This window comes from Protopterus annectens, chromosome 9.part0, assembly GCF_019279795.1.
Source record: "Protopterus annectens isolate FY-2018-M chromosome 9.part0, PAN1.0, whole genome shotgun sequence".
Taxonomy (NCBI): Eukaryota; Metazoa; Chordata; order Ceratodontiformes; family Protopteridae; genus Protopterus; species Protopterus annectens.
In genome coordinates, this window is record NC_056743.1 from 1,692,516,471 (window position 1) to 1,692,541,748 (window position 25,278).

The following is a 25,278-nucleotide window of genomic DNA, read 5'->3' on the forward strand; positions in this document are numbered from 1 at the left end:
CGGCTCAGTAGCTGGAGCCGAGGACCTAGATGCCTTAGAGGGCTTCCCAGAAACAGAAAGGGAATCCTCAGGCTTAAGTAGACCCCTTAAGATCAACTTGTTCTTTCTTTCCTGCAGGACCCTGGGACTGAAGCCGTGGCAAACAGCACAGGAGTCCTGCAGGTGCAAAGGCCCCAGGCAGTAGACACAAGAAGTGTGACCGTCTGTCAGAGACATTTTCTGACAGCACGCATCACACTTCTTGAAGCCTGAGACCTTTGTGTCTTTAGACATCCTAGAACAAGAAAGTGTAACCACACACACTCAGTCAGACACACTGATTACACTATCTTATTTTAAAACTTAAAAATAAAACTATAGCTAAAAGTTTTAATTAAGAGCAACACACACACACCACTAGGGAATGGGGGAAGGCCAGAAGGCCGAGGGAGAACTTTAAGTTCTTGTGTGAAAGAAAACGGATTTTCTGAAAACAGGGGTAGAAATCCACTAAACTAAGGGAAAAGTAGTTAAACTTAAAAATATATGGGTTTAAGTATCTATCTTCACTGAAAAATACACTTACCAACAAGCCGGTAGAAAACCAACACCTCGATCGCTGTAGCGGCAAACGAGATCTGAGGTAACTCTCGCCTAGCATTGTGGGATATAAGGGGAGCCTCGAGCCGGTGGAACCAACTCTCGAGCTTTTAGAGTGGCCGAGTCGGAGCCGAGGTCGGCTCCGAACCCATCCAGCAAGAATGAAGGCGAGATAGACAACTTAACATTTTAATTTCTGTGACTCAAAAGAGAGACGCTGTGGTCTCTTTCCTAGTTTAAATATGCATTTAAAAGCAGAATACAGATAAAACTGTGTAATAAAATATACCATAATATACAAAAATAAGGCAAAGAAGCAATGCAAAATGTAAGCAAGCAAACACAAACTAACCTTTCCCACACAGCAATCTATGGCAGGGTCTGAGTGAGCATTTGCAGTAAAGTCTGGTTTGGTTCAATGAAGGAAGAAATGTAATTGTCTGTGGATGTCCAATTGAGCATACATTCCCCTGTTAGGCAACAGTGTATAAAAACTTAAAAGACTAAGAAATTTTATACATCCTAACTGCCTTTTTAGAGGCAAGATGCTGACTATCAGGAAAACTGTTGGCAGTGACACACATCCTCCTATGCTAACAGAGCTGGAGGAATGGGTGCAGGTTCTGGAAATCCCTTCTTTAACAGGTCATAGTATTTCTGAGAGACTGAGAAAATCAGTGTTCTCCCACTGAAAACACTGGCATATTCTGGATATAGTTTCACAGAAAGACAAACCTCCACAGAGAAAATCAGACATTGGTATCACCTCAGACTGATTAAGAAAACTGGAGGGAAAAATCCTGCATCCATCCCTTCATCTTCCTGTCCAGATTCAGAATCCTCTCTACAGAAAAAAGCCATCCCTCTTTCTTTTACCAAAAAAACACCCTATAAAAAGGATCAATACCCTCAATTAAACCCTGAGCCAGACTCAGTAAGTCACTCCTGTCTACGGAAATTTGAAGAGGAGCGGATAACATTTTAATTTTGTTTCTTTTTGACATGAAAACTAGGGCCAACAGCATTAACAGCAAAAGCAGCTTCCCCAGGTATGGGCACAACATTCTCCAAACAGGGAAGTCTTTCCTGTTCCCTCTCCCAAGACTGACAACAGTGGCTCATCCATACCCTGTGACGGGACCCAAACAGTCAGAGAAGACATGGCTAACCCCCAGTCTACAGTGGCTGTAGGTGCTACAGAGCAGTGGTCTGTGGAAACAGGTTGGGCCATAGCAGTCACACACAACTGCAGCTGAGGCAAACTGCTAGCCAACTGTGGTGGCAAAGGGTGTTTGCTTAACTTTTTCTTTATGTGGCTGGAAGGAGGACTGACAGTATGACCAGAATATTGTTTCATGGTCAAGCCAAAAATGGTGCCTCTTTTCTGGGGAAAACAGCAACATAAGCCTGTAAAAAAATCAAGGTCTTTAAAATTAAGTTGTTTTACACAAAATATGCAATAAAAAGCACTTTAAAACACTTTGCCAGTCACACAAAGTAAAATAAACAATTTATCCACAGAAAAGTGTTTTTCATCTACTTTAAACAACTTTTAAACTGACAGGAAAAGTGCACTACCACTTGAAAGTACAGTTAAGTCTCATGACAATCTGTTAAAACAGAAAATTCTAGCTTAAAATTAACTTTACTAAACATGAAATTACAATAAAACAATACATTTTCAATGTGGAAGGTTTTTCTCCAAATGGAACTTTTCTCCCTAGCAAAGGAACAGCACTAGCTGACTATTAATCCTTGTAAGCCCACAAAGGAGTGCACTCCACAATGGCAGAAAAGCTCTGAAGGCCTTGGCATCGAAATATGTCTTTTTATGGGTCTACTTCACTTGCTTGAGTTACCATAACACAGAATCTGAAGTTATCGAGATGATAACTAACATGTATAAGACCAATGGTGCACAAGAATAAAACCCATAAACGGCAAGAAATTATGCAAAAACAGTGGACTAAATTTCCCCATTATAGTCACAGGGTTTGATAACACGACCCCTGGTGATAATTTAAATACTAAAAATTTGACTAACGATAAGATTTATGCTTTTCTTATTGCTGTGAACATTGATACTTCTGCCATTAGAAAAATAATTACCACTAACTGGAAAATTATAACAGGGAATATCGAACTGGTTACAGTAATCGGAAAGCTTCCACATTTTGTTTTTAAAAAAGCAGCAAATTTAAAACATTTCTTAGAGAGTAATGTAGGGGATGAAAGAAAATTGGTAGTTAGCAGACCGGGTACTTTTGCTTGCACTACCTGCAAACAATGTAGATATATTACCAGCACCAGTAATGTTTATTTTGAACATCTTCAATTTAATGTGCAAGCAAAGAACCAATACAACAGCCACAGGAGTTGTACAGTGTATGTGGCTTTATGCAGCAACTGTCCACAGTTCTACATAGGACAAAGTGTTCATAGCTTAAGGTTATGTATAAGAGAACATGTAAAGGCGATCAAAGACCTTACAAACACATTAGTGCAACATTTTTTGGAATGTATTGGTTTTCGTAAATTACATTTCTTTATACTCAGGCAGATTAATGGTGTTTCCTTTGTCATCAGTTGTAATAACTTCCTGGAAGTTAGGGAACTTAAAGGACAGATTTTACTAAGAGTCGACAAGTTCTCTGGACTTAATGGAATTTTGCATGTGAAAAGTCTACTGAAGATTAAGGCTGTTTGATTTGACAAAACAATTAAAAAAAATCTCTTATTTAAATACTTTATGTAGGTTGTTTTCAAGGTACTGATGTTTTACAGTTGCATGGATTTTATTGTCTCACTGTGATGTGAAATTTTTGTGAAGGAATTTTTAAACCTTGTATCTGTTTAACATGGTATTTCTGATGACGTTTCGTGGATAAATAAAAAGGAACAAGTGCTAAAAAGACATTGATTTATTGCATTATAAGCTGCAACATAGTATCCAGTGCCGGCTTTTGAGCTCATCAGCAAGGTTTTGTGTGTGTTGGTTCCTTGTTTAGAGGTTTTCTTTTTTCTAAGACAAAAATAGTCCCTCTTTTCTGTGAAAAAAGCAGCATAAGCTGCTAAAAATACCAGGTTTTTAAAAGTAAATTGATTTACACAGAAACACAATGAAAAGTGTTTTAAAACACTTTCCCTGCCCTAAAAAGTTAAATAAACACAATTTCTCCACAAACAACTGTTTTTCATCTACTTTAAACAACTTTTAAGCTGACAGGAAAAGTGCACTACCATTTAAATGTACGGTTAAGTCTCATGACAATCTGTTAAAATACAAAATCCTAGCTTAAAATGAACTTTACTAAGCATGAAATTACAATAAAACAATAAAATTTTAATGTGGAAGGGTTTTTCCCTAAATGGAACTTATCTCCCTAGCAAAGGAATAGCACAAGCTGACTACTTATTCTCGAAAGCCCGCAAAGGAGCACTCACAGTACTTGCCTATTATTGCAACCATGCATTCTAGCCAGCACGTTATTTATGTTATTAAGTGGATTGGACTCTAGTAAGTAGGATTGTTACAGATACCTCTCAACTGTCCCTGATATTGATTCAGTGTTTAGCTCTGACTTTCTTAATCCCAAACTGGTGAGTTTTGAAGAAAAGTTGGTAAATTATACTTAATAAAGGTCAGTAATTAGATTTACATACTTTTTTTTTTACTTCAGAAAACGGATATTAGTTCATGTTTTCTCAAGTTAATAGTACCAATATTTTGTCTCTCTGAATGCTATTTCCAGATATGTCCTGAATTGCTTGAGACTAAGGGTATGGCTCTCAGTTATTGCACTCCCTGATGTGCGTATTTCAAAACACGTCATTGTAACCAGTTACATTTTTAGATAAGCAGTTACTTTTTGACTTGTGTGATACCAGCAGTTCCTTTACAGAAAAGGCATTTCACTTTTACAGAGAAAATGAAGTTTGTTTAGTTCAGCAAAACTAGTTACAGTCAGTAAATTGCTACATCACCTAATTGTGCTTTTTTTGTACAGGTTGCAACAGTTTATTAGATGGATTTTATTTAATTTCATTTAGGATGTGTTCTCCTTTGTTAATAATCTCAAGGTAGATTATCAATAACTCTCTAAAAAAGCCGACATTTAACTGACTTGCCCCAACAAGCAAACACCTTCATGTTGGGGAATTTCACTATCGAGTGATGCTACAGTAACCACGGCTAAATGGATGATATCCGGGACATCTCACAAATTTGTAGGGTTAAGTGCCAGTAAACTGTAATTAGACAACAACCACAATTTATGGGAAATACTAGACACAATCAGAAACTGTCCTGTACTACTGATATCCTAGACTTCATGACCTAATTAGAGAAGTTTGTGGGGAAATCTGTGCTGCAGATTATGCTTTGGAATGTGGTTGTGATAATAAGCAAGTACCAAGCGCACTCTACAATGGCAGGAAAGTTTTGAAGACCTTGGCATTGAAATATGTCTTTTTATGGGTATGTTTCAATTGCTCCAGTTACGATAACATTGAACCTAAAATTATCAAGATAACAACAAATGTACACAAGACAGATCGTATACAAGAATGAAACCCATAAGATTGAAGAAACAGTCATGGATGCGGGACATCACGATTTAACAATAGTGAATTATACGATCTTATGGGTTTCATGCGAGTACACCATTGATCTTGTGTACGTTTGTTGCTGTTGTCTCTGTTTTCAGGTTTGATGTTATGGTAACTGAAGTAGACCCCTTTTTATTCACCTCAGCTCAAGATAACAGTTTGGATATGTGGAAGGTGTCTTGTAGCCTTGGAAGATGGCCGGCTGTTATATCCTCGGCAGGATATAACCAAAACTACTGCAGCAGTGATCAATATAATGAACAATTTGCCTTACTTGCAGTGAAAGCTATATCACCCTCAGTATATCTGATGTACTTCTACACAGATCTTTGTTTAATCTTGTGATAGCACAGTGCACATATGCACACTTCTGGCTATGTTCGTACTACAAATACTGCAAGTTCTACGACATGCTGCTCCCTGTCTGCATTTTCTTCTCTTAGTGAAGGATGCAATTGCTTGAACAGCACAGGCATACCTGCAGTGGTATTCTTTGCAGACTTGACCGTGGTACAGAATTTATGGTTATGAAATGTGCTCATGCTGGGCATGGCTGTACTTTTTCATGTTCGATTATTCCAGTGTGTGTTGATGTCCTGCAATACAGTTTCCTGTTCTGGCCAGCCCTGTCTCACATAGGACCAACAACCCCATGACCCGGGCTTGATTAGCAGCCTGGACACTGGAAAAAAAACTGCAGAGAAAAGAGAATTGATAAGAAATTACCTGCTTGCCTTTCCCGGGGGCATTGTGCCACAGAAGCTCATCTCCAATCAGTTTATCGCTAGTGCAGACTGAAAACCCAACAGCATCAGTCTGCTTACAGTGGGATCAGGTCTGCTAATGTATAGCATCTAGTAAGTGTTAAGTGACATTCCTCATGTTACACCCACTACACGTCCACCCCTCACTGAGGCATGCATGCAGGAGATCTAGTTTGCACAGCAAAAAAAAAAAAAAAATCTGATGATAGCCTGTATGGCAGCCATGCCACAATCAGCTCTTGCTGGTAAAGGAGTAAGTAGAAATGACTGAGGCAATTGGCAAGATATTTGGGGGGGGGCTGGGCAGTAAATAAAGCAAAATAGCTCCTTTTAACTGGAGTCCTAGCAGTTAGAATAGCTATGGTCAATACCATACTTTTTGTCACAAAACATACTTACATAAGCATATTAAAATCTCCTTTGATGATATCAATATGCAGCTTTGAAGCTGAAAAAAATCATGATTGCAGATACTTAATCATCTAACAAGCTTCCACTGTGGGATTCACTCTGTGCCAAAACACCTACAAAAAAAATGTAAGTTTTTGTCTCACTTTATTATAATTTAAGAACCAAAACTTTTATGAAATATAACACAAAGTTTACTGTAATGTAACATACATTTATTTGCTTTCAAGATGAAAAAATTTGTGAGCACGAATCCTCAAAACAAAATCAGGTCTGTGCCCTCTACTGAACATTCCACATTCTCCCCTGAAAACAAAGACATGTAAACTAAAGCTTTGAGAAATTTTTGGCAGTTAGGAACTTTGCTTTTATCAGCTGCAGTAAGTCCAGCATTGTTGCATTTCAAATTGAAGGGAGAATATAGTGCAGTACCTGTATTTAAGGTGCCCACCCAACTAAATGCCAATGCTATCACAAGATTGGTCTGGAAGGGGATGACATCTGAATTTTCTTTATGAAGAGAGATCTCGGGACTCAAATTAAACATCTAGAAAATTACTCTGACATCTGTCCCTGAGGGGACTCAGAGATCTACAAGAATTGTACCTTCTTTAATGCAAACTCCATACATTTATTTTCCTTGTTCTTAACCATATGTTCAACAAAAATATTTTTCTTGATGTAGCTTTGCTTACAGGCAGGATGTAGAATGTTCTGGAGAATAAAATAGCTAAAAGCTTGGAATTCTCTTATGACATGACTCTAGACTGCACATTTATGCCTAAGGAGAATATCCTATAGGTTAAAAAGGCATATGACTGATCCATCTGGTAGCTATAATTCCCATTCAATATTACTAATCCCAAAGAAATTATACTTAATGAAATCATCAACAGATCATCAAGAAGGCAATAAAATATGAAATACAACTACAAATGAAAATTGTATTTATTCAGGAAAGTGGAAGCACCATCTTTATCTTAGTCCAATAGGATGCATACAAAGCATGCGGTCTAAAAAGGCAAATACCTTTGAGTCCCTTTCACCTTATTTACCTGTGTAAGAGGGCACAGGTTTGGTTCATTCTTATTTCCAAAAATCCCTTAGTAGAAAACATATTCACTGCTGGAAACTCATGCCAGGAGTTGTTCAGTTCAAAGTTTCATGAGCTTCACATTTATTTCGTTGTGCAACACTTTCAGGTTATTCTTTACAGCTATGAAAAACAGCAAAAAAATACTGTCCTTGTTGTCAGGCACTCCACCGCTGCAAATGCTACCATTCAGTGCTGACCAAACTCCATAGATGGTCGCAAATAAAGCTTTTTGAGTGCTGAGTGCTGTCTATATTAATTGGTTGGGCTACATCTGGTCCATAATGAACTGAAGGAATGCAGTTAAGGAAAAGTGTTTTTTTTTAATTTATTTTTTTTTATAAATACTGTACACCATTATATAACAGTTTGACCCACACATGAAAATGAAAATTACAAATGAAAAATTCAGTAATTTAAACAGAAGTAATGCACTTACAATAACACACTGGTTGCATGTCATCCCTAATCTGTCTGCTTTGATTAGTGGGAAATAAGCCACTAGGCAGATCTAAGCTAGCAGTTCTATCTCTTCTCCAAGTGCTCAATCTCGAGTTCCATGCTCATTGCTATAATACACTGCTCTGCCTCACCTTCAACTTACTGCTAGCTCCCAAGCAGAAAGAAAGACAATGGAATAGTTGAATTATTGAATTCAGTGGGAAATGGACAGGCTTCAATGGGTCTGCTAAATCCATCCAGTTAAGAAACAGTGATACTTTGGAATTAGTAAAGGAGGGTTGTCGAAAAGGATGCAGTAGGGATGGCAAGGATCTGGCCTTATGGTAAGTATGTAACTTCTGTATTCTAGGACATTCTGTTCACCTACTCTGATTAGTGAGACAGGGTCCCAAGCTACTTATTTTACTAAGTGGAATCATGACAGGATAACCTTAAGGCTGGCAGTCCCAAAGTAAGATTGAGTGTGAGATATTAGACTTGCAATGTCTAGAAAAGGTATGCAGAGTAGACTAAGTTGCTGTAAAATGTCATCTACTGAAAGATTTCTAATGAAAGTGACAAATGGCGATACCAACTTGGTTGAGCATGTTTTTAAATTCCTTGACAAGGCCAATTATTTCATTGGTAGGCAAAAGTTATGCAGTCAAAGCCATATGGATGGAGTTGTTTTAGATAACAGTCTAGAGGGAGCAAAGGAAACTGAAGAGTTACTGACACATTTTGAAGGGTGTAGATAGAAACACCATAGTCTATGATCATTCAAAGTGTGAAGCTGGAATTCTCATTTATTAAAACAGAAAAACCTACTGAATGTGAACATAATGGATGAGGATGGACTCTGAAGCAACATAGAGGATTGAAAATGGGTAGATCTTAGTGAAAATCTATCTGTTGTGGAAGACTAGATTAGGAGGTAATAAGACAGTGCATGCAAGTATGATATTTTTCTAGCCGAGGTGAATGCTGTGAGGAATCAAGTTTTCCATGAGACCAATTTCTAATCAGAGGAGGCTGGTTCAAGGGTGTGAGTTAAAGATCATGGCTAAAGGTCGTTTCACAACAATTAAGAAATAAAATTATTTAAAAAATTTCTTCTGAACGCGGAAAACCAAACACATACAGCTGTGTTTACGGCATTAATATTAGTGGGTGTGAAGGAAATCCTTATGTCACTTTGGGTTCCATCTGTAATTATGGTACATAACGTGTAGCTTGTTGCCAAACTTAACTACATAATAATTACTTACTCACCCTAATCCACCATAATTAAGGCCGGAACCCAAAGAGATGTAACCACCTTCTTCCCAGTTGAACAGTAAAGTATCTAGTCCCAGACTGAAAAACATCCATCAGAAAATCCAGTACAGAGGTAGAGAAGGGATCCAAACCCTTAGACGTGTCCCAAATAGAAAATATTTTCCACTTACTACCAGAACATTTCCTGGTAGAGGGCTTCTGGAAAGAAGAAAGGATATGCACAACTCTATCAGTAAGCTTGGGATATATCTTGTCCATCACCGAAATTGGAACAATTAAGGGATCAACCTGAGGGATTTCAGATTTGAGAGAGACTGGCATGAAGAATAGGATATCAAATCTGAAACAGGATCCAGAACCCAAGGATGGTAAATCAGGTGAGGTCATAAAAAGGGGAACCAGACTTGTCTGGGCCAGAAAGGGGCTATGAAGATTACGGTTGCCCTGCAACAGGCTGCTTTTTGCAGAAACGTGACTATCAAGGGTGTCTTGAGGATAAGTATAAGGAATCTCGAATGACAAGCATACAGAAGAGCACCCCTCAGTGACTGTTCTGTGGTAGGGATCAGGGCAAAGAAGCTGCTGCATTTGGTTTGAAGGGGGTTGCAAGAAGTTCACAGTATCACTGGCTCTAGGGGCTGAAAAAATATAAGCAGCCACCGATGGATTGAGGGACCAAGAATGCACCTGCTGTGACTGTCCTCCAGAATGTTGGATCTCTCTGGGATTTGCATTGTGAGGACATCGCCCACTGCCACACACTCATGGCCTTTCGACTCATAAGAAAAGACAGAGTTTCCCCCCTCATTTATGTACCAAAACACTACCATGCTGTCAAATCCGGATAGTGATTACTCCTTTAAGGAGGCAGTTTTAAAAAGCCTGCAATGCTAGGACGACTGCTCTCATTTCCAAAATATTGATACGGAGATGGGCCTTTGACTTGGACCAGGTACCTTGGGCTATCCTTCTTTCAAAATTCCCCTCCCCACCCCAAGAAAGAAGAGTCCATGGTTATTATTGGTCTTGGACTGAGGAAAAAACAAACAGATGACCTACAGAAACCTGGTCTGATGTTAGCCATCAAGAGATATGAAAACAATACTGGTGAGGTGCACAGGCAAATTCACTGGGTAAGTTGCAAGAGACCACTGGACTGAAAATCGACTGAAGAACCCTCAAGAAGGGACTGGACATGACCATGAGACTCATGGTCTCATGCAGATTGACCGCAGTGGCCTTTAGACAGAGAAGACAAAGGCTCAAGGAAGCTGGTGGCCTCAAAAGTAGCAAAATTTGATGGACTTGAAGTCGTAGGGAAATTACTCTCGAGGGAGGTAGCCTCGGAATCTGACTGGTGATGTCCAGATGGCATCTGACAAACTAACGATTGAACAGGTTGGACTTCAAGAAGTCTCTCACTTGAATCAATATGCCCTTAAAGTCACTAAGTAGTTAGTCATCCAAATATGGAAAGACACAGTAGCTATGGTGAGGTCAAATGGGAGTGCTCGGAACTGAAAGCAACTCTCTCCCAGCCTGAAGCACAGAAACCTCCTGGAATGCCTCCATATCTTTTGATGATAGTAGGCATCTGAAGTCTACCAAGCACATCCAATCATCCTTCCTCAGTAGAAGTAGGATGGACTTCAACATCACCATCCAGAACTTGGTCTGTTATACAGAAATAAATTTAGCTTGCTTAGGTCTAAAATACGCCTAAGGTACTTGTTTTTCTTTGGCACCAGAATGAATCTTTTGAATCTCTGCTTTTAGTACCCTTTGTTGATGGGGTAGTACTTCTGGAAGGGATTTCTCTCTCAAACATGAAGCAAACTGAAAGGGAATGGAGTAGCCTCTGGAAATGACCCTCAGCACCCATGCATCTGGCAAGCTCACATCTCCAGAGTGCAGTTGGACAAATTTTCAGGAGCAATTGATGGACTCATCAGTAAAAGGTCTTCTGAAGCCCTGATTCTGCAAGCCACCCCTGCCCCTAGGATGCCATCCATTATAGTCCCCCCATTGTCTTGGGAGGCACCTTCACCTGGAGCTTTCTGAGGAAACTGTTGTGATTTGCAGAACCACCACCACTCTTTGGTTTCTTGAGAAGGTAATCTGCAGGGTGGAAAAGTGCACTCTTGTGCAAAGTCTTGCCCTCTTGCTCACTTCTGGTCAGTGTATCCTTAACTTCGGGGCCATCTTTTCAATGGATTTTGTAAACCAACATATACTTACTCCACTATCCTGAGATTAATTCAGTAATGTATCAATAATTCTGAATTCCTTTTGAAGGAAATATAAATAAGTTTCAGTGTTCTCTCCAAGTTGCAGAGGTTTTCTGTTAACACTTAATTGTCAGAATGGAAGATATTTTTTTTCATTGTTTTAAGTAAACAATGCAAAATTATATCTTTAACAAAAGCACACAGAGAAAAACATTTTTGCAGGGTGGGAAGGATAAATTTCCCCATGAAATATCTAAATATACGTGCTAACTAAAAATTTGTGCAACCTTGGAATAGAGTAGAAACTTCCTTAACCAATGCCCCAATTTCACATGCTTGATAATTTCATTGCCGTTTTTTTGATTTAAGGCAGGAGTTGAATAAAAATGAACCACCAACCCATTTCAACTTAACTCTGTGTGATTATACTTAGACATCCTGCTTTAAATTACTACGAACTGTGATATGTTTATGAAAGCTCACCTATCTCCCACCACTCTCTGGACAGGTTAGTAATATTCACAGTGAGAATGGAAAGTCAGAGAACCAAGCAACAGGTGTAGAAAGGCCTGTGAAGACGGTGTCAACTCTGACCTGTCAGGAGGATAACAAGAGTATATTTTCTGGCCCCTATGTTCAAACCTAAAAGTACATCCTAGGAACTCAGCGGTCTACTCCTTGCTTACTTGCTGGTATTTCAGATTTAGTGAATGAGGAACAGATGACAGGCATACCTCAAGTTTGTGCCCATTTACAGAAATGTAGTTGGATGAAGTCACTTTTGAGGACAATGATTCACAGAAGTGAAGAATCTAAGGCCATAACTGGAAAGGTATACTTTGAGGTAGAGCCAAGTCTAAGCTTAGACAAGTCTCTTTGTCTGTTAGCTTCTACGTTTTTTCTATGTTTTGTGTCCCTGACTAGGATCAAAAGAAAGACCATCAGGGAGACCTTTTCACTAGGCATCCATCACTGCTATGAACGTTTTCTTGAATGCCAGTGTTTTGGCAACGTTTATGCAATAGCACATGTGACTGCCATCAACATCATGCTCCAGTTACAAAAAAAGGGAGCTTATAATTTGATGACTACAGGTACACCTGGAAAATTTGTGCATTTCAGCCAAGGTTGGTGGCAGATGAAGAGAGAGGTATAGAGCTCAAGGAAATGACCCAAGTTAGAATAGCAGCAAATGTGCTGGAATAGACTTGTAGGGAAGGGGGATGTGTGAGTGGACAATGCCTGCTTTCTAACTCAGGAGATGATGGCTCAATAGTTGTTTCACGACATCCAAGCATAAGCCTGTAACGTGGTCAAGTTACAGATGTCAAATAGGTCTGCAAGGATGGTTTAATAAGCCAGTGACTGCAGCCCTTAGTAGCATGTGAGTTATAGGACTAGTAAGCAGGGGAGAGTGCAAAAGCTCACACGGTGATGAGTCAACAAGAGATGGGTTATGGCCTTAATTACAAACCCCCGCACTGATCTCATGGCCAGATGTGAACAGGGGCACACACACCTCCATAGATGACTGCCCTCTCTGGTTTGCTCTCACTTTTGCACTGCAGATTCCACAGAAGCAAGGGAATGTGTTCAAGACTACGAGGGGGATGATGACCATCAGGCACGGTGGACACATTAACTGGAAAAAACAATGTAAGCTTTACAGCATCAATTGTAGCTACTTTTCACTGCCTTACATTAGGAGATCTAAACTGCAAGAACGGCTGGAATAATCTCTATGCATGGATACTATATGCAGGCAAAAGTGCAACTAACTCTCACAAAAGTTACAAGTGAGATCTACTCAAGCATCCCGCCCTCTGTACATTAAAGAAAAATCAGGCAGTTCTCCATAAACAAAGCTACTGTGGCCGGTGGTTTTATACTACTGGTAAAGAAACTAAACAGGAAAAGCATACACGCTTAGATCTAATCTCTTATTTTTCATCAAAGGATACTACCCTTTATGACACTTGGATCACTATCAAAATCCCACCGAATCTTTGTCACCTTGTGGTAAAGCTGAGCAATATACCTGCAAGACAAACAGAACGTACACGTGTTAAGTTTTATAAAGCCACAACTCTAATTTCTGATGTATAACATATTATGTCTTGCAGTTTAAAAGCTGTCTACTGCAGTCCCTTTCATTTTTATTACTTGACAGAAGCAATTTCACTTTATAATAAAAATATATAAATTTACTCAAGAAAAATTGCACAAAGCATACAGTTTATTCAGTTATTATATTCACGTTATTCATGCACAATTCAATCAATTATTTTTTGAGGCTTGATACATTTCAAATGTTCTGGAAGGCAAGAGTGAAATGCTGTGCTGTACTTCAGATTAACTGACCCATTTTCTTTACTTGTTTCTATTCAAATTAACATCAAAGGCGAAACAGTTTATCTTAGCAGGCAACACATGCAAAACATGAAACCAACCCCAGAGGTGTCTCCAGTCCACTGTAGGGCGCATGAAATAACATGTACATCTGTGAACAGACTCGGCATCTCCAGCCAAACAATAAACCTATGGAATGTTATATTAGGCTAAAGACAAACAAAGAAACCGAGGCAACACAATGAGAATGTAGAACTGTGTAAACATAACACTTCAGTCTGTGAATATTTGGATAACTGCGGCACTAACATTATGAACAGGAATTTGCAACAGACAGATGTCTATCCAGTCAGTCCCACTTCCACAGCTTTGGACATCTCCTGCACAGTCTGATTTCCTTAGTAAGCAATGAACACCAGACTGATGCTGGATAAAAAGGGGAGAACAGTCTTCAGTTATTTTCTGGTGTGACCACAAGTTCCAAAAGTGTACTACTAAAAGGTGGCTGTAACAGGGGGTCAGTAATGACATTCAAGACACAGTAAAACACCCTGGTTTGCAGAGCCCAGGAAGCAGAGGAACTATATACCTAGGACTTAGTCTTATCTTTCTTTTTAAATAATGGAAGGTGGGGGAAGAGACAAAGTACAGCTGTCTATGTTCCACTTACCTGTAACAGTAGGTGTTGGTAGAACACACTGCCTTACTGACATATGGGTAGTAGTGGCCTTCTACCCTTGCTTTGCCAGGCTGTCAAAGCAGAGAACCTCTTCTATGTGTCTGTGAGGGTGAAGAACCAATCACCTGGCAGGACTAGGACAGTTTTCTAGGTTCCAACAGGAAGAGCAGATGGAAACAAGCTTTGTGAATACCTACTGTTCCAAACTAAAAAATACATACACACACACCCACCCACCAAAAAAGGTTGCTGAACAAAAACAACAGAAATTCCCAAAACTAAGTATATACACCCAAGAAAAAGGGGGATGGTGGGAAGGTACTGCCAGTAAAGCACTGTACTCTAGGAACATCAACTGTTACAGGTACAACTTGCCCAAATGTACTATGTTCACCAAAAACACTGCCTTACTGGCAAATGGGTAGACTTCCAAAGCTTACAAAACCAGGGAGGAGGAGGAAGGTTAAGGGTCCAGGTGCCCTGGAAGAATGGTTCCCACAAAGCCTGTTCTAGATCTAGAAAAAGCATCTGCTTTATAGTGCTTTGTGAGGGTATTAATCGAAGACCAAATTTTCTGCCTCTAGAATACTTTGAGTCCACTCCTTTCCAATATGCCAAAGAAGAAGAAAAGGCTATGGTGGAATGTGCCTTTACCTTTCCTAGATTTGCCTTTCCATCGTGGGTGTAATAAAAAGCAACTCCTGGAAAACCAATGTGCAATGGATTGCTTAGAGACAGGCTGACCTTTCTTTGCCTCAGAAAAGGAAAATAAAAACCCTTTAGATCTTCCTAAACGGCTTTGTTCTTTTAAGGTAGCACCCAACCACCCTTATTCAAAGTTGTGAAAAGAACACAAGGAAATTAATAGACTGAGTATAAATTCTGAGACCACTTTTGGGTTAAAAGGATTAGTGCGCAACACAACACTACCCCTGTAAAAAAATTACTTTAAGGTTGTCCCACCATGAAAGTCTGCAGCTCAGAAACTTACCTTACAGATATCAGAGCAATAAGTAAAACAGTTTTCCATGTTAAGAACTTGAGATTAGCGTGATCTGCCTGTTCAAATGGTGGTAAAATCAAATTTTCAAGAACATAATTTAGGTCCCATAAAAGAAGAATTTGCTTGTAAGAGGGTCTCATATGCAGTACTCTTTTCATGAACTGTTTTATAGAGATAAAAATTTTTAGGAACTCTCTCACCAAGGTGGCATTCCTCTTGGGGAATTCCAGAAACACCATCTGGTATGACAGAACCTCGGCTTTGGGCAGAAAAGCCATTCTCTTGGAGTCAATCAAGCATCTCAGAAAGAAGAGTCTTTGTGAGGTGTCAAACACGACATTCAGAGGTACTACTTGAACTCTAGATGGAAGTCAGTAAGGTCAAGACCTACTGTAACAATTTCAAATACCTGAAAAATGAACAACACTCCAGCTGTTGCCAAGAACCAGACTCACCAGGTGTAATGTCCAAATTTAACTCCACAGGTTGAAATCCAAAGTCACACAATGCCAATAAAAAGAGAACTGGTCATAGAAAATATAATCAAAACACAATCCACAGTCAAGTGCTTTCGTCATTAAGACTTCATCAGAACTGTGGGTACGATGCAGGCATATGTCTTTAAAGAACCCTCCCCCAATCAAAACCTCTGATTAATTAATATAACAGGTATCACCACTGTACCAAACCAAGGGAATAAATTAAAGGCCAATACTATTGTCCAGGTTAACATTTATTTTTTAAAAATTAAAAAAAAGAAACTAGTCTTTTTTAAACAGTTGATTCTTTAAAAAAGAATAAGAATAAATAATCTTCCTCTTGAGCAGACCTGTTTTATAGCCATGTGGCCCTGAACTTTAATTCGGGCTTAACTGAAATGTTGTCATTAATACCTGGGGTAACGGTGGCATTCAAAGGTAACTGCCACCTCATTTCAGCCCTATTTTATTCTTCCAGTCACCCCCCCCTAGGATCCTAGCCACCACTTCCAATATACCAAATAGAAAAGTATGGTCAGAATTCAATTTAATGTGTTGGTATAGTGCATTATCGTCCTGTTATTTAATTCTATAAATGTGTTCATAGAGCCTTCTTCTAAACCTCCTCTCAGTTTTGCCAGTATAATCATGGCAATCCTGACAGACAGCAATGTATACTACTCCTGTAGTACCACAGGAACCCGTGGTCAACCTTACCTCAAATCCATTGGTGCTAACTTGTATGGAAGGAGTAGTAATAATGAATTTACAGTAGTCACAGGCTCCACATTTAGTGGTACCCTTAGGAGACTTTACTTCTTGTTCTATGGGGTGTTATAACAAAAAATTTAAATTGTTAGTCCTGTAAGAAAAGGTAGGCCCATTACCAACATTCCCCAAGAGTTCATCATTTCCTTTAAAAAGTACTCAGTTTTTCTTAAGGATCTCCTTAATTTTATTACTAGTTTCTATGTTCAATTCCAATTTCAAATACCTGGACACAAACTCTAAACAGATCAGCAAGTTGTCCAAGTATAGAAATGTGAAAGCCGAAAGTCCACAAGTGGGCCATTTGCAGAGCAAGGAATTAGGTGAATACTCGCAGTGCAGTGGATAGCCCAATGGGCTATACAGAAAACTGTTCACACGAACCAGAAACAACAAATCTCGGATATCTCCTGATGCAAAGAGCAATGGGCATACGATTTACTTACTTACTTATACTTGATTACTGGAAAAGTCCATCTGGGTAGAAGCCCATTTTCAGTGGAGGCCCGGAGAGAAACGTTCCAAATTATTATAAAACATTTTAAGTACAATAATCTAAGAATACATTTTAAGAACAATACATTTTAGCAATAATAATTTTACAATCTTCAAAAATAAAACAAAAACATCTGCAGTTTAAATTATGACAAATTAGACATAATATAAAACACTGGTTAAGAATCGATATAAGGTATATGACCATTGTTTAATATTTAGAGAAATTTTAGACATTTTGTATAGAAATTAAAGGTAAGTTAGTCTAATACAAATAGGAATTGCAATATGAAGTGAGGGAAAAAGGCTTATGTATATTTAAAGAGAAAGGCAGAGAACAGTATTAGATAGCAGTAAGTGAAGAAGGGAGAGTAAGGAGGTATAAGGAATGAAAAGGTATTTCTTCACATTTAGGGATATAGTTTATCCAGGTTTTGAGAACGGCATCCTTCAAGTCGTAGGTCACCATGAAACAGATGCCTGGCAACACGAGAAGCACGGTCTGCAGGGTGAGCATCTTGAACTTGGGACCTTGACAAATGTATTCAGGAAAGAAAGCTCCAACACCAGCCTTTACATCTGCTCTCTTTGGGAATCAAGAAAATTATGGAGTAGAAACCTCTCACCCTCGTGAAGGAAGGAGCATTTCTATGATCAGAGTCCAGCATTTGTTAGAGAATAGGAAGGAATTACAAAGTCTGGTCCAGTAGAAGACGGGGAATTCTCCTGAACGGAGGTGGGTGATCTTTCCACTGCCATTTGTAATCCATGCCAACAATGTTTAGCACCAATTTGTCAGAATCACTGACAGCCAGGCTGCCTTGTTGAGAACTAACTTAAGAGACAAGGTGCCCGATGGCGGACTTGATAAAGGTGTATGCCATGCCTCAGCTTAGTCATAAGTTGGGAGGGTTATCTTGCTTAAAGGAGAAGAACTTGGGAATATGGAATGGTTTCAACACTCTTTGTATCAATTTTCCTCTGTCAACCTAGTGCTTAATGATCTGATTAGCCACTGTACAAAATACACAATCAGACAAGCATTCAAAATTTCATTTTTTAGCTGATCGGAAAAATACCTCCTTATCACCACGGACAATGCTGCATTTCTAGAAATAGTATTGGCCCCCTCTCCAAGGCACATTTTAAGGCATGGTTCAACATCTGAGAAACTTTGGTGACAATATCTTTAACATAGACCTTTTGCTCTGCAGGCAACAATGCAAACTAATCTAAACTGTACATGCATCTCAACACAAACTTCCACACAAAAAGCTGGTAGTTAAACAAAAGCTACCATCCTGGACTGCACCAGCTTCTTTCCCTGAGATTCTAACCACTTGTAGAGTTTATCTAGAGGGACTGGATTATTACACAACGCTGTCTTCTTATTAGCAAGAGATGCAAAAAGAAAACAAAGCAGGGTCCTCAGACAAAGAGGCTTGGAGACGAGGCAAGACCAGGCATACCCTAAATTTCTTAAATATTCAGACACCCTTCAACGCTGGGGTTAATGGAGGAAAGTTCTCAATGTCTGGGGCTTCATTCTCCAAGACATCATAAACCCTGTTAGTCTCAGAGATCGGCAGATGGAGATAGCTCCCAGCTGAATATGCCTCTAAATCTAGTCAGCAATTAGGAGAAAGAAAACTGTTTGGGTTCCCTGCACCTGCTCATCATCAGTGGAACCCGACTGATCTGCTCAGACATGTCAGAGTCCTTAGACACAGAATCTCCTGCCAAAGGAGGATCCTTAGCAGACTAACCAGTGGTAGAAGTACCACCATCACTCATAACCTGGGTATGCACTCTGTAGTCAACTGCTTCAGCAACAGATCTAGTTACAGCTATTATTTGAGGTGAAAACCCAGAGACTGCTGCTCCACCACCTTCTGGGACTTCTGTCGCTTTTTGCCATGCACTACACTAATGAGAGAATCCCCTGAGGGAAGTATCAATACTGGCTACAGACTCTGTACTCCTGGTTTCCCCCTGTACCCAAAGGGGTTGATTCACTCATACCTGCAGCAGGCAATGGTACAGCACCAGAGGATGTGTTAGACTTCTCGTTTCAAGAATAGCTGTGGTACTACAACCACCCCAGAGGACCTGAAGGTGAGAGGTCCGATGACTTGCTCGAACCCAAGACTACTGGACAATTGCAAGGTGTAGGATGAGGCATTTTTTTTTTTTAATTTTGTGGGTGCAGATGGGGAACATGGGGTGGGGGTACGAGTCCATGAAGTCATGGGACAAGAAAATATTTATTTGCTTTTGTTTACTGGAAAAGTCCATCTAGGAACAGAAATACCCATTTTCAGTGTAGAGAAAAGTTACAAAAGAAGGACAGAAATACATTTATTAAAATCATGCAGTAAAACAGTCAGCAAATATTATCGAAGTATTTCAAAGCAAACGGTTAACAAACATTACTTTGCAAAACATTATCAAATCAAAAGAATACATTTTTTCAAGATACCGTGCACAAAATAAAAAAAAAAAGTAATATATATATATATATATATCAAGTGTGGTTTAGCTACCAGGTGATGTATGAGGGCAGATTTGAATTGTTGCAGGTTATTTAAAAGGCCAATGTGATTTGGAAGTTTGTTCCATGTCTTGGAGATGGCGACAGAGAATAGTGAGTCACTGTAATTATTATTTGATTTATTAGCAACAGTTAAAGTTCAAGTTTTGAAAATTTTATGTTTCTATTGTGCACGTCACTGGATGAAATTTGACAGCGAGAGTGTTTTAAATGAATGAAGTATTTTGTGTGCTGTGAATAGCCAGAACAGGGTAATATGTTGAGGTTCAGGCCAGTTAAGAGTGAGAGTGGTTTGGTAGGGCTGCAGGCGAATTTGCTAATTTTGACATAGGTACTTTCTAGTTTGTGTTTGGTAGAAGAGTTGAAATTGGTGAATACTGTTGAGGCATACAGGACGGTAGGAAGGAGAAGGAAGTGACAGCTATTTTTTTTAATACAATCACTTAGCAGGGGTTTTGCTCGGGTCACATTCACGCTGTCGAACTTTTACAAGTTCGAATATCATATGGTCGAAACCATAAGTTCGAACTTGTAAAACTTCGAATGTTTCAACGGAGATCTCCGTAACGGAAACTTTCCCTTTCTTGCAATGTAGTGTGATCTCGGATTTGGTATATTTAAGTAGCGGGGGGTGCAGGGGGGCTTGCCCCCCTGCTTACAACCTTCAGGTAAGTTTTTTGTGTGTTTTTTATTACGATTTCGAAGTTTGAACATATGGTGTTCGAACTTTTAAAAGTTTGATAACGTGATAAAGACCCGTTTTGCTCTATAGACAGAACCTAGTTTGCAATTACTCTTTTGACTGCAGTGTCAGTGTGCAGATCAAATTCTAACTCATCCTAGCAATTACTGTGCTGTTTGAGGAGATAATATTATGGTCAGTGCTGTTTTGATCTGTTTTTGGGAAGGAATATGATTTTGGTTTTGTTCAAGAACAACTGAGATTTATTTAACCAGTTTTCTATAGATGTGAAAGCCTTCTGTGTGATGGTTTCTAAGGTAGGAAGACATGGGGCTGAACAAACTAAAGTTGTATTGTATTATGGTGGCGAGTTTTGATTCCTTGTGCATGTCACTACTGAAGAGTAATGGCCCAAGTATGGAGCCTTGGGACTCGGGAGACTCCTGTAGTGACTGAAAGGAAGGTGGAGCGGGAGTAATTCCATTTTACAGACTGTGTGTGATTGTTTAGCCAGCTCAATGCCAAACAATGGCTGCATAGTCAACCCATTAAATTGATGAACAAATCGCAGTATTCTGCATCTAAATAATTCTGCAGGGATACTATTCTGAACACTGCACCAAGAAAATGGTAGTATTTTCAGCAAAACAGTTCAAAGTACACAATAAATACACAAACGTTCCTTGATTTTGTAAAAAGAGAGAGAGAGAGAGACTAGTTTCAGTCCAAATGAATAGATATAGCCTAAAATAGTATTACACAAGAAATACATCAAACTGATGAAAAAATCCTGTCAGAAATGTTTAATATAAAATGGTGCCAAAATTAAACTGAAGTGAATTTCTGCAGGGTTTACTATTGTAAAGACTGCACTGAATAAAATGATAGTTACAGAAACAGTTCCAAGCACAAAATACACGCACAAAAATCCCTCTGATTTTGTTAAAAGAGAGAGATAGCGTCATTCAAAAGGGACACAGCCTAAAACAGCATCACAAACTAATGGAAATTCCTGTCAGAAATGTTTGACATACAAAATGGCACCAAAATCTCAATTCAAAAGAAAAAAATAATAATTTAAATGCTGTAGTCCAACTCAATCAACTCAAATAATCATAACCTGAAAGAAAAATGTGCAACAGCAGCAAATTTTCCTGATAAAATTTCAAATGAAACATTTAACTAACAGGCCTAACTGCGCTATTCAAGGTAAAAACAGATGCATATACAAAACTTCTAATCAAGGAAAAAACAATCAAAGTAACAGAATTTACTATTAAGGCATTGATAAAAAAGGCAGAGAGAGGAAATAAAATTCATAAGGAGTTTCTTATCTGAGCTCTGCAGCTGATGTCACCCATTTTGAGAGAAGAAATATCCCAAGAGATCTTTTTCTGACTATAGCACAAGAAAACTGAAAGGGTTCTGGTTCTGAGAGGGTGAATGTCTGTCTTGGTCCTGCCAGATGATTGGTTCTTCACCCTCACAGACAGGCAGTAGGAGGACTTTTAAGCTTTGATAGATTGCCAGAGGACAGCAGGTAGCAGCGCAGTACTACCCATATGGTAAGTAAAGCAATGTGTTTACTGAACATCATCGGTACTGTGGCAGTGATCTCAGAAATTCAAACATCTACTGATATGGTAAGCTATTAAAGAGCTGTAATGTGCTCTTCATAAGGATCATGTGGTAGTAGCATTCATTCTAAATGGGAAAAGCAATAAAGCACTACAAGCCCTGACCCCAAGCTTAGATTATCAACATGTCCTACAGAACTGCAGTGGTGAATCCTGCACTACCTCCTGAATCCGTATTTTCCAGTCTGGGGAGTTATGGCTAGCCTGGTAAGAGCATGGCTGCATTGATCCTATACTCTGCTGTGATAAGCAATGAAAAATGTGTTACAGTTAGTGATCTGAAGTCAAGAGAAGCTGTCAACTTACAGGATGTATGCAGCTAATGATCCCGAGCAAGTCAATCTGCTCGGACAGTTCAAAACAGTTTCTCCATATGAGAGGCTCCTTATTCTGTTTCAGCATAGTTCAATGGTGGTAGCAGACGTCATGGCCTACTATATGGAGGCCATGCAGCAGTAACTATTAAAAACGTTTTTAAACACCTTTATTAAATTATCACTTAAGATGCATGCACACATACATTAGAAAAAAAAAAAAAAAAACAATAAAAGTTTTTTTTCATGCATTATGCATTCTATGTTTTTTTTTCTTTCTTTACAACTGCCATTTATTCGAACATTACATGAATTGCTCAATTCCTGCCTTCTCTAAGCTCACTCCTCCTCCTGACCATCATTCTGAATTCCATTTACTTCTGTGTAATTTGATGTTTCCCCTCTCTCTAAAGAGAACACATCCAGTTCTTTATTTTCTAACAATACTTAATTATAAAGGGTTTAGATTTTGAGTCCCACTTTCTAGCAATTGCTTTTTTGACAGCCAATAGCATTAAACTTAATGCCTTATAGATCTTGTGCTTAAAATCAAAATAATAATTTCCTTAGTTACAGCCACTTGCTCCTCCAATATGTCCAAGTGCCTTGTAGTATAGTTTTAAAATCTGCCAACACATTATACTTCCAAAAACATGTTCCCACTTACCTCTCCCTTTGCCATCACACCTCCAGCATCTGTATTCCACTTGAAAATTATCTGATGTCTGCTTGGGGTATAAACACATGTATGCAAACATTTCCAAACAAAAATCGTAAGCCTTCTGGACTTTGTTGCATAATTGGGAGCCACACATATGGCCATTCATTTGTAAATGGCTTTTCCACTCTTTCTTCCCAATACTTTCCAACCCGATTAATTCTTACAGCTATAACGCAATATTTTACTGCCCTACTAATTCATCCCTTTTTTTAACAGCAGCTTCTGTTCTAGACTCAACTAGAATCTCTGCCAGAGCTGATCTTTCACTTACAACACCTCTATGCCTTTCTCTTACCTATACTCTGACATCAGTCCCTGGTAGGGAAGGCAATTTCTAACTCACAGTCCAAATTTCTATTTGGCCACATCCAACTCTATTACTACCTTTCCCTCTCTAGTTATTAATTCCCCAAATCGTGTCTCTCTGCCATTGTTTCAGCCCTCTCTTGCCTATTTTCTGTACTCTACTTGCAGTCAAACCTATTGACAAAAATCTCCTTTCTTCATTCCTGTTGACTGGGATCTGGACCCAATCTGCAGGAGTAAGTGATCAGCCAAGAGACCCAGCACGAACATGGGGAACTGGGGGAAAATGAAAGAAGGGTACAAAAAAGCCCTTTATGAATGCAATATTCTGCATGGTGGTGGTTGTTCTCCTTGAGGATCTGCATCCAAAATCTTACTCTCTCATTTCCTGAACTCTCCCTCCTTTATCATCATCCCTTTCCAATTTTATGAGTTATAACCTTCTGCTTGTCTTGTGAATATGAGCCTTAACTACATAGCTCTAAAATATCTATTCAAATCAGGTAATTCACCATATTCAAAGGAGAGGATAGTGCAGTTGTGTAAGGTGAACTTAACATAACAGCAGATGTTAAAATGATCAATGCTGCAGCAGCTTTAGCTATATGGGGTTGTATCCTGCCAAGAATATAACAGCCGTCCAGCTTCCAAAGCTTCAGGTCACCTTCCACGCTCCCAAACTATTCAGCAGCTCAAGCTGAGCTAACTAAAAAACAAGTTTGGGTGCCAAGCCCAGCAAAGCTTTACTGTCAGCAGAGAGGGAAGGCTCAGCCCTGAAATGTCCACACCCTGGCATAAAAATCACCAAAAAACAGAGGTGTGGAGGGAGAAAACAGCTATTGCAGCAGTGATCATTCTAACATGGACTGTTATGGTAAGTTCAACTTGCACAATTGTACTATGTTCTTCATATTGATCACTGCTGCAGCAGCCTTGGCTACATGGGTAGATTACAATAGCTAACTATATCTGGGAGGAGGAAAATAGGTCAAGGAGCCCCCGGGAGAATGGTCCTAACAAAACCTGATCTAGACCTAGCGAAGGAATCAAGCTTATAGTGCTTTGTAAAGTTATGGACAGAGGACCACGTAGCAGCGTCTAGAATCCAACCCTTTTCAAAATGCCATAGATGAAGCTAAGGGCCTGGTAGACTGGGCCTTGATCCTGCCTGGAATACATCTGTCATGGTGAGTATAACAGTCTTACACAATCATTTGGAAATACTCTGTTTTGACACAGGTTGTTCCTTCCTCTTACCCTCAAAAGAAATGAACAATTGATTTGAAAGACCAGAAAGTTTTAGTTCTGTCTGGATAGTACCAGAGTTGTCTGCACCCTTTCCCCCCTCATTTTTAGGTTCAGGAAAGACAATGAGGAGATATTTTGGCTTAAAGTAAACTCAGATACCACTTTAGGCATAAAAGGATCAGTTCTCAAAAGAAACCTTGTCCCTGTGAAAATGAGGTAGGGTTGACGTACCATAAGAGTGTGCAACTCAGATAACCTTCTTGCATAAGTCAGAGCAATCAATAAAACTTTTATCCATGTTAAGAACCTCAAGTCAACCACATCAGCTTGTTCAAATGCAGAAAGTGTTAGCTTCTCTAACACATAATTAAGATCCCAAGGAGGGGCCAATGGTTTATTTGGAGGCCTCAATCAAAACTCCTTTCAAAATCATTTTGATAAGAGACTGCCTTAAAAGAGCAGCATCCATGGGCAGATAAATGAACCTTGAAAGAGTAAGAACGGCCATATGATAGTAACCCACACAACTACTGTACAACCAGAGAACTAGCCCTGAATAGGTTGCTGGTTATGTTGTTGGCACCAACTAGAAAAACTTTTCCATTTGGTAATGTATGATTTTTTAGTAGCATGCTTTCTTGCTTCCA

At 39.2% G+C, this 25,278-nt stretch overlaps 1 protein-coding gene across 2 annotated transcripts in view; it reads right to left on the reverse strand.

Annotated features, from left to right (window-relative positions):
* Window positions 1-6,489: 6,489 nt before the first annotated feature.
* The window catches only part of SPC24 (SPC24 component of NDC80 kinetochore complex), a 753,264-nt gene continuing 734,475 nt past the window's right edge, over window positions 6,490-25,278 (reverse strand). For both annotated transcript variants that reach the window (XM_044084562.1, XM_044084563.1), the window contains exons 5-6: window positions 13,361-13,437; window positions 6,490-7,741 (exon numbers count right to left, since the gene is read on the reverse strand). In XM_044084562.1, the coding sequence (XP_043940497.1) occupies window positions 7,635-7,741; window positions 13,361-13,437 (184 nt within the window). In that variant the 3' untranslated portion in view covers window positions 6,490-7,634. The remainder of the gene's footprint in view (window positions 7,742-13,360; window positions 13,438-25,278) is intronic.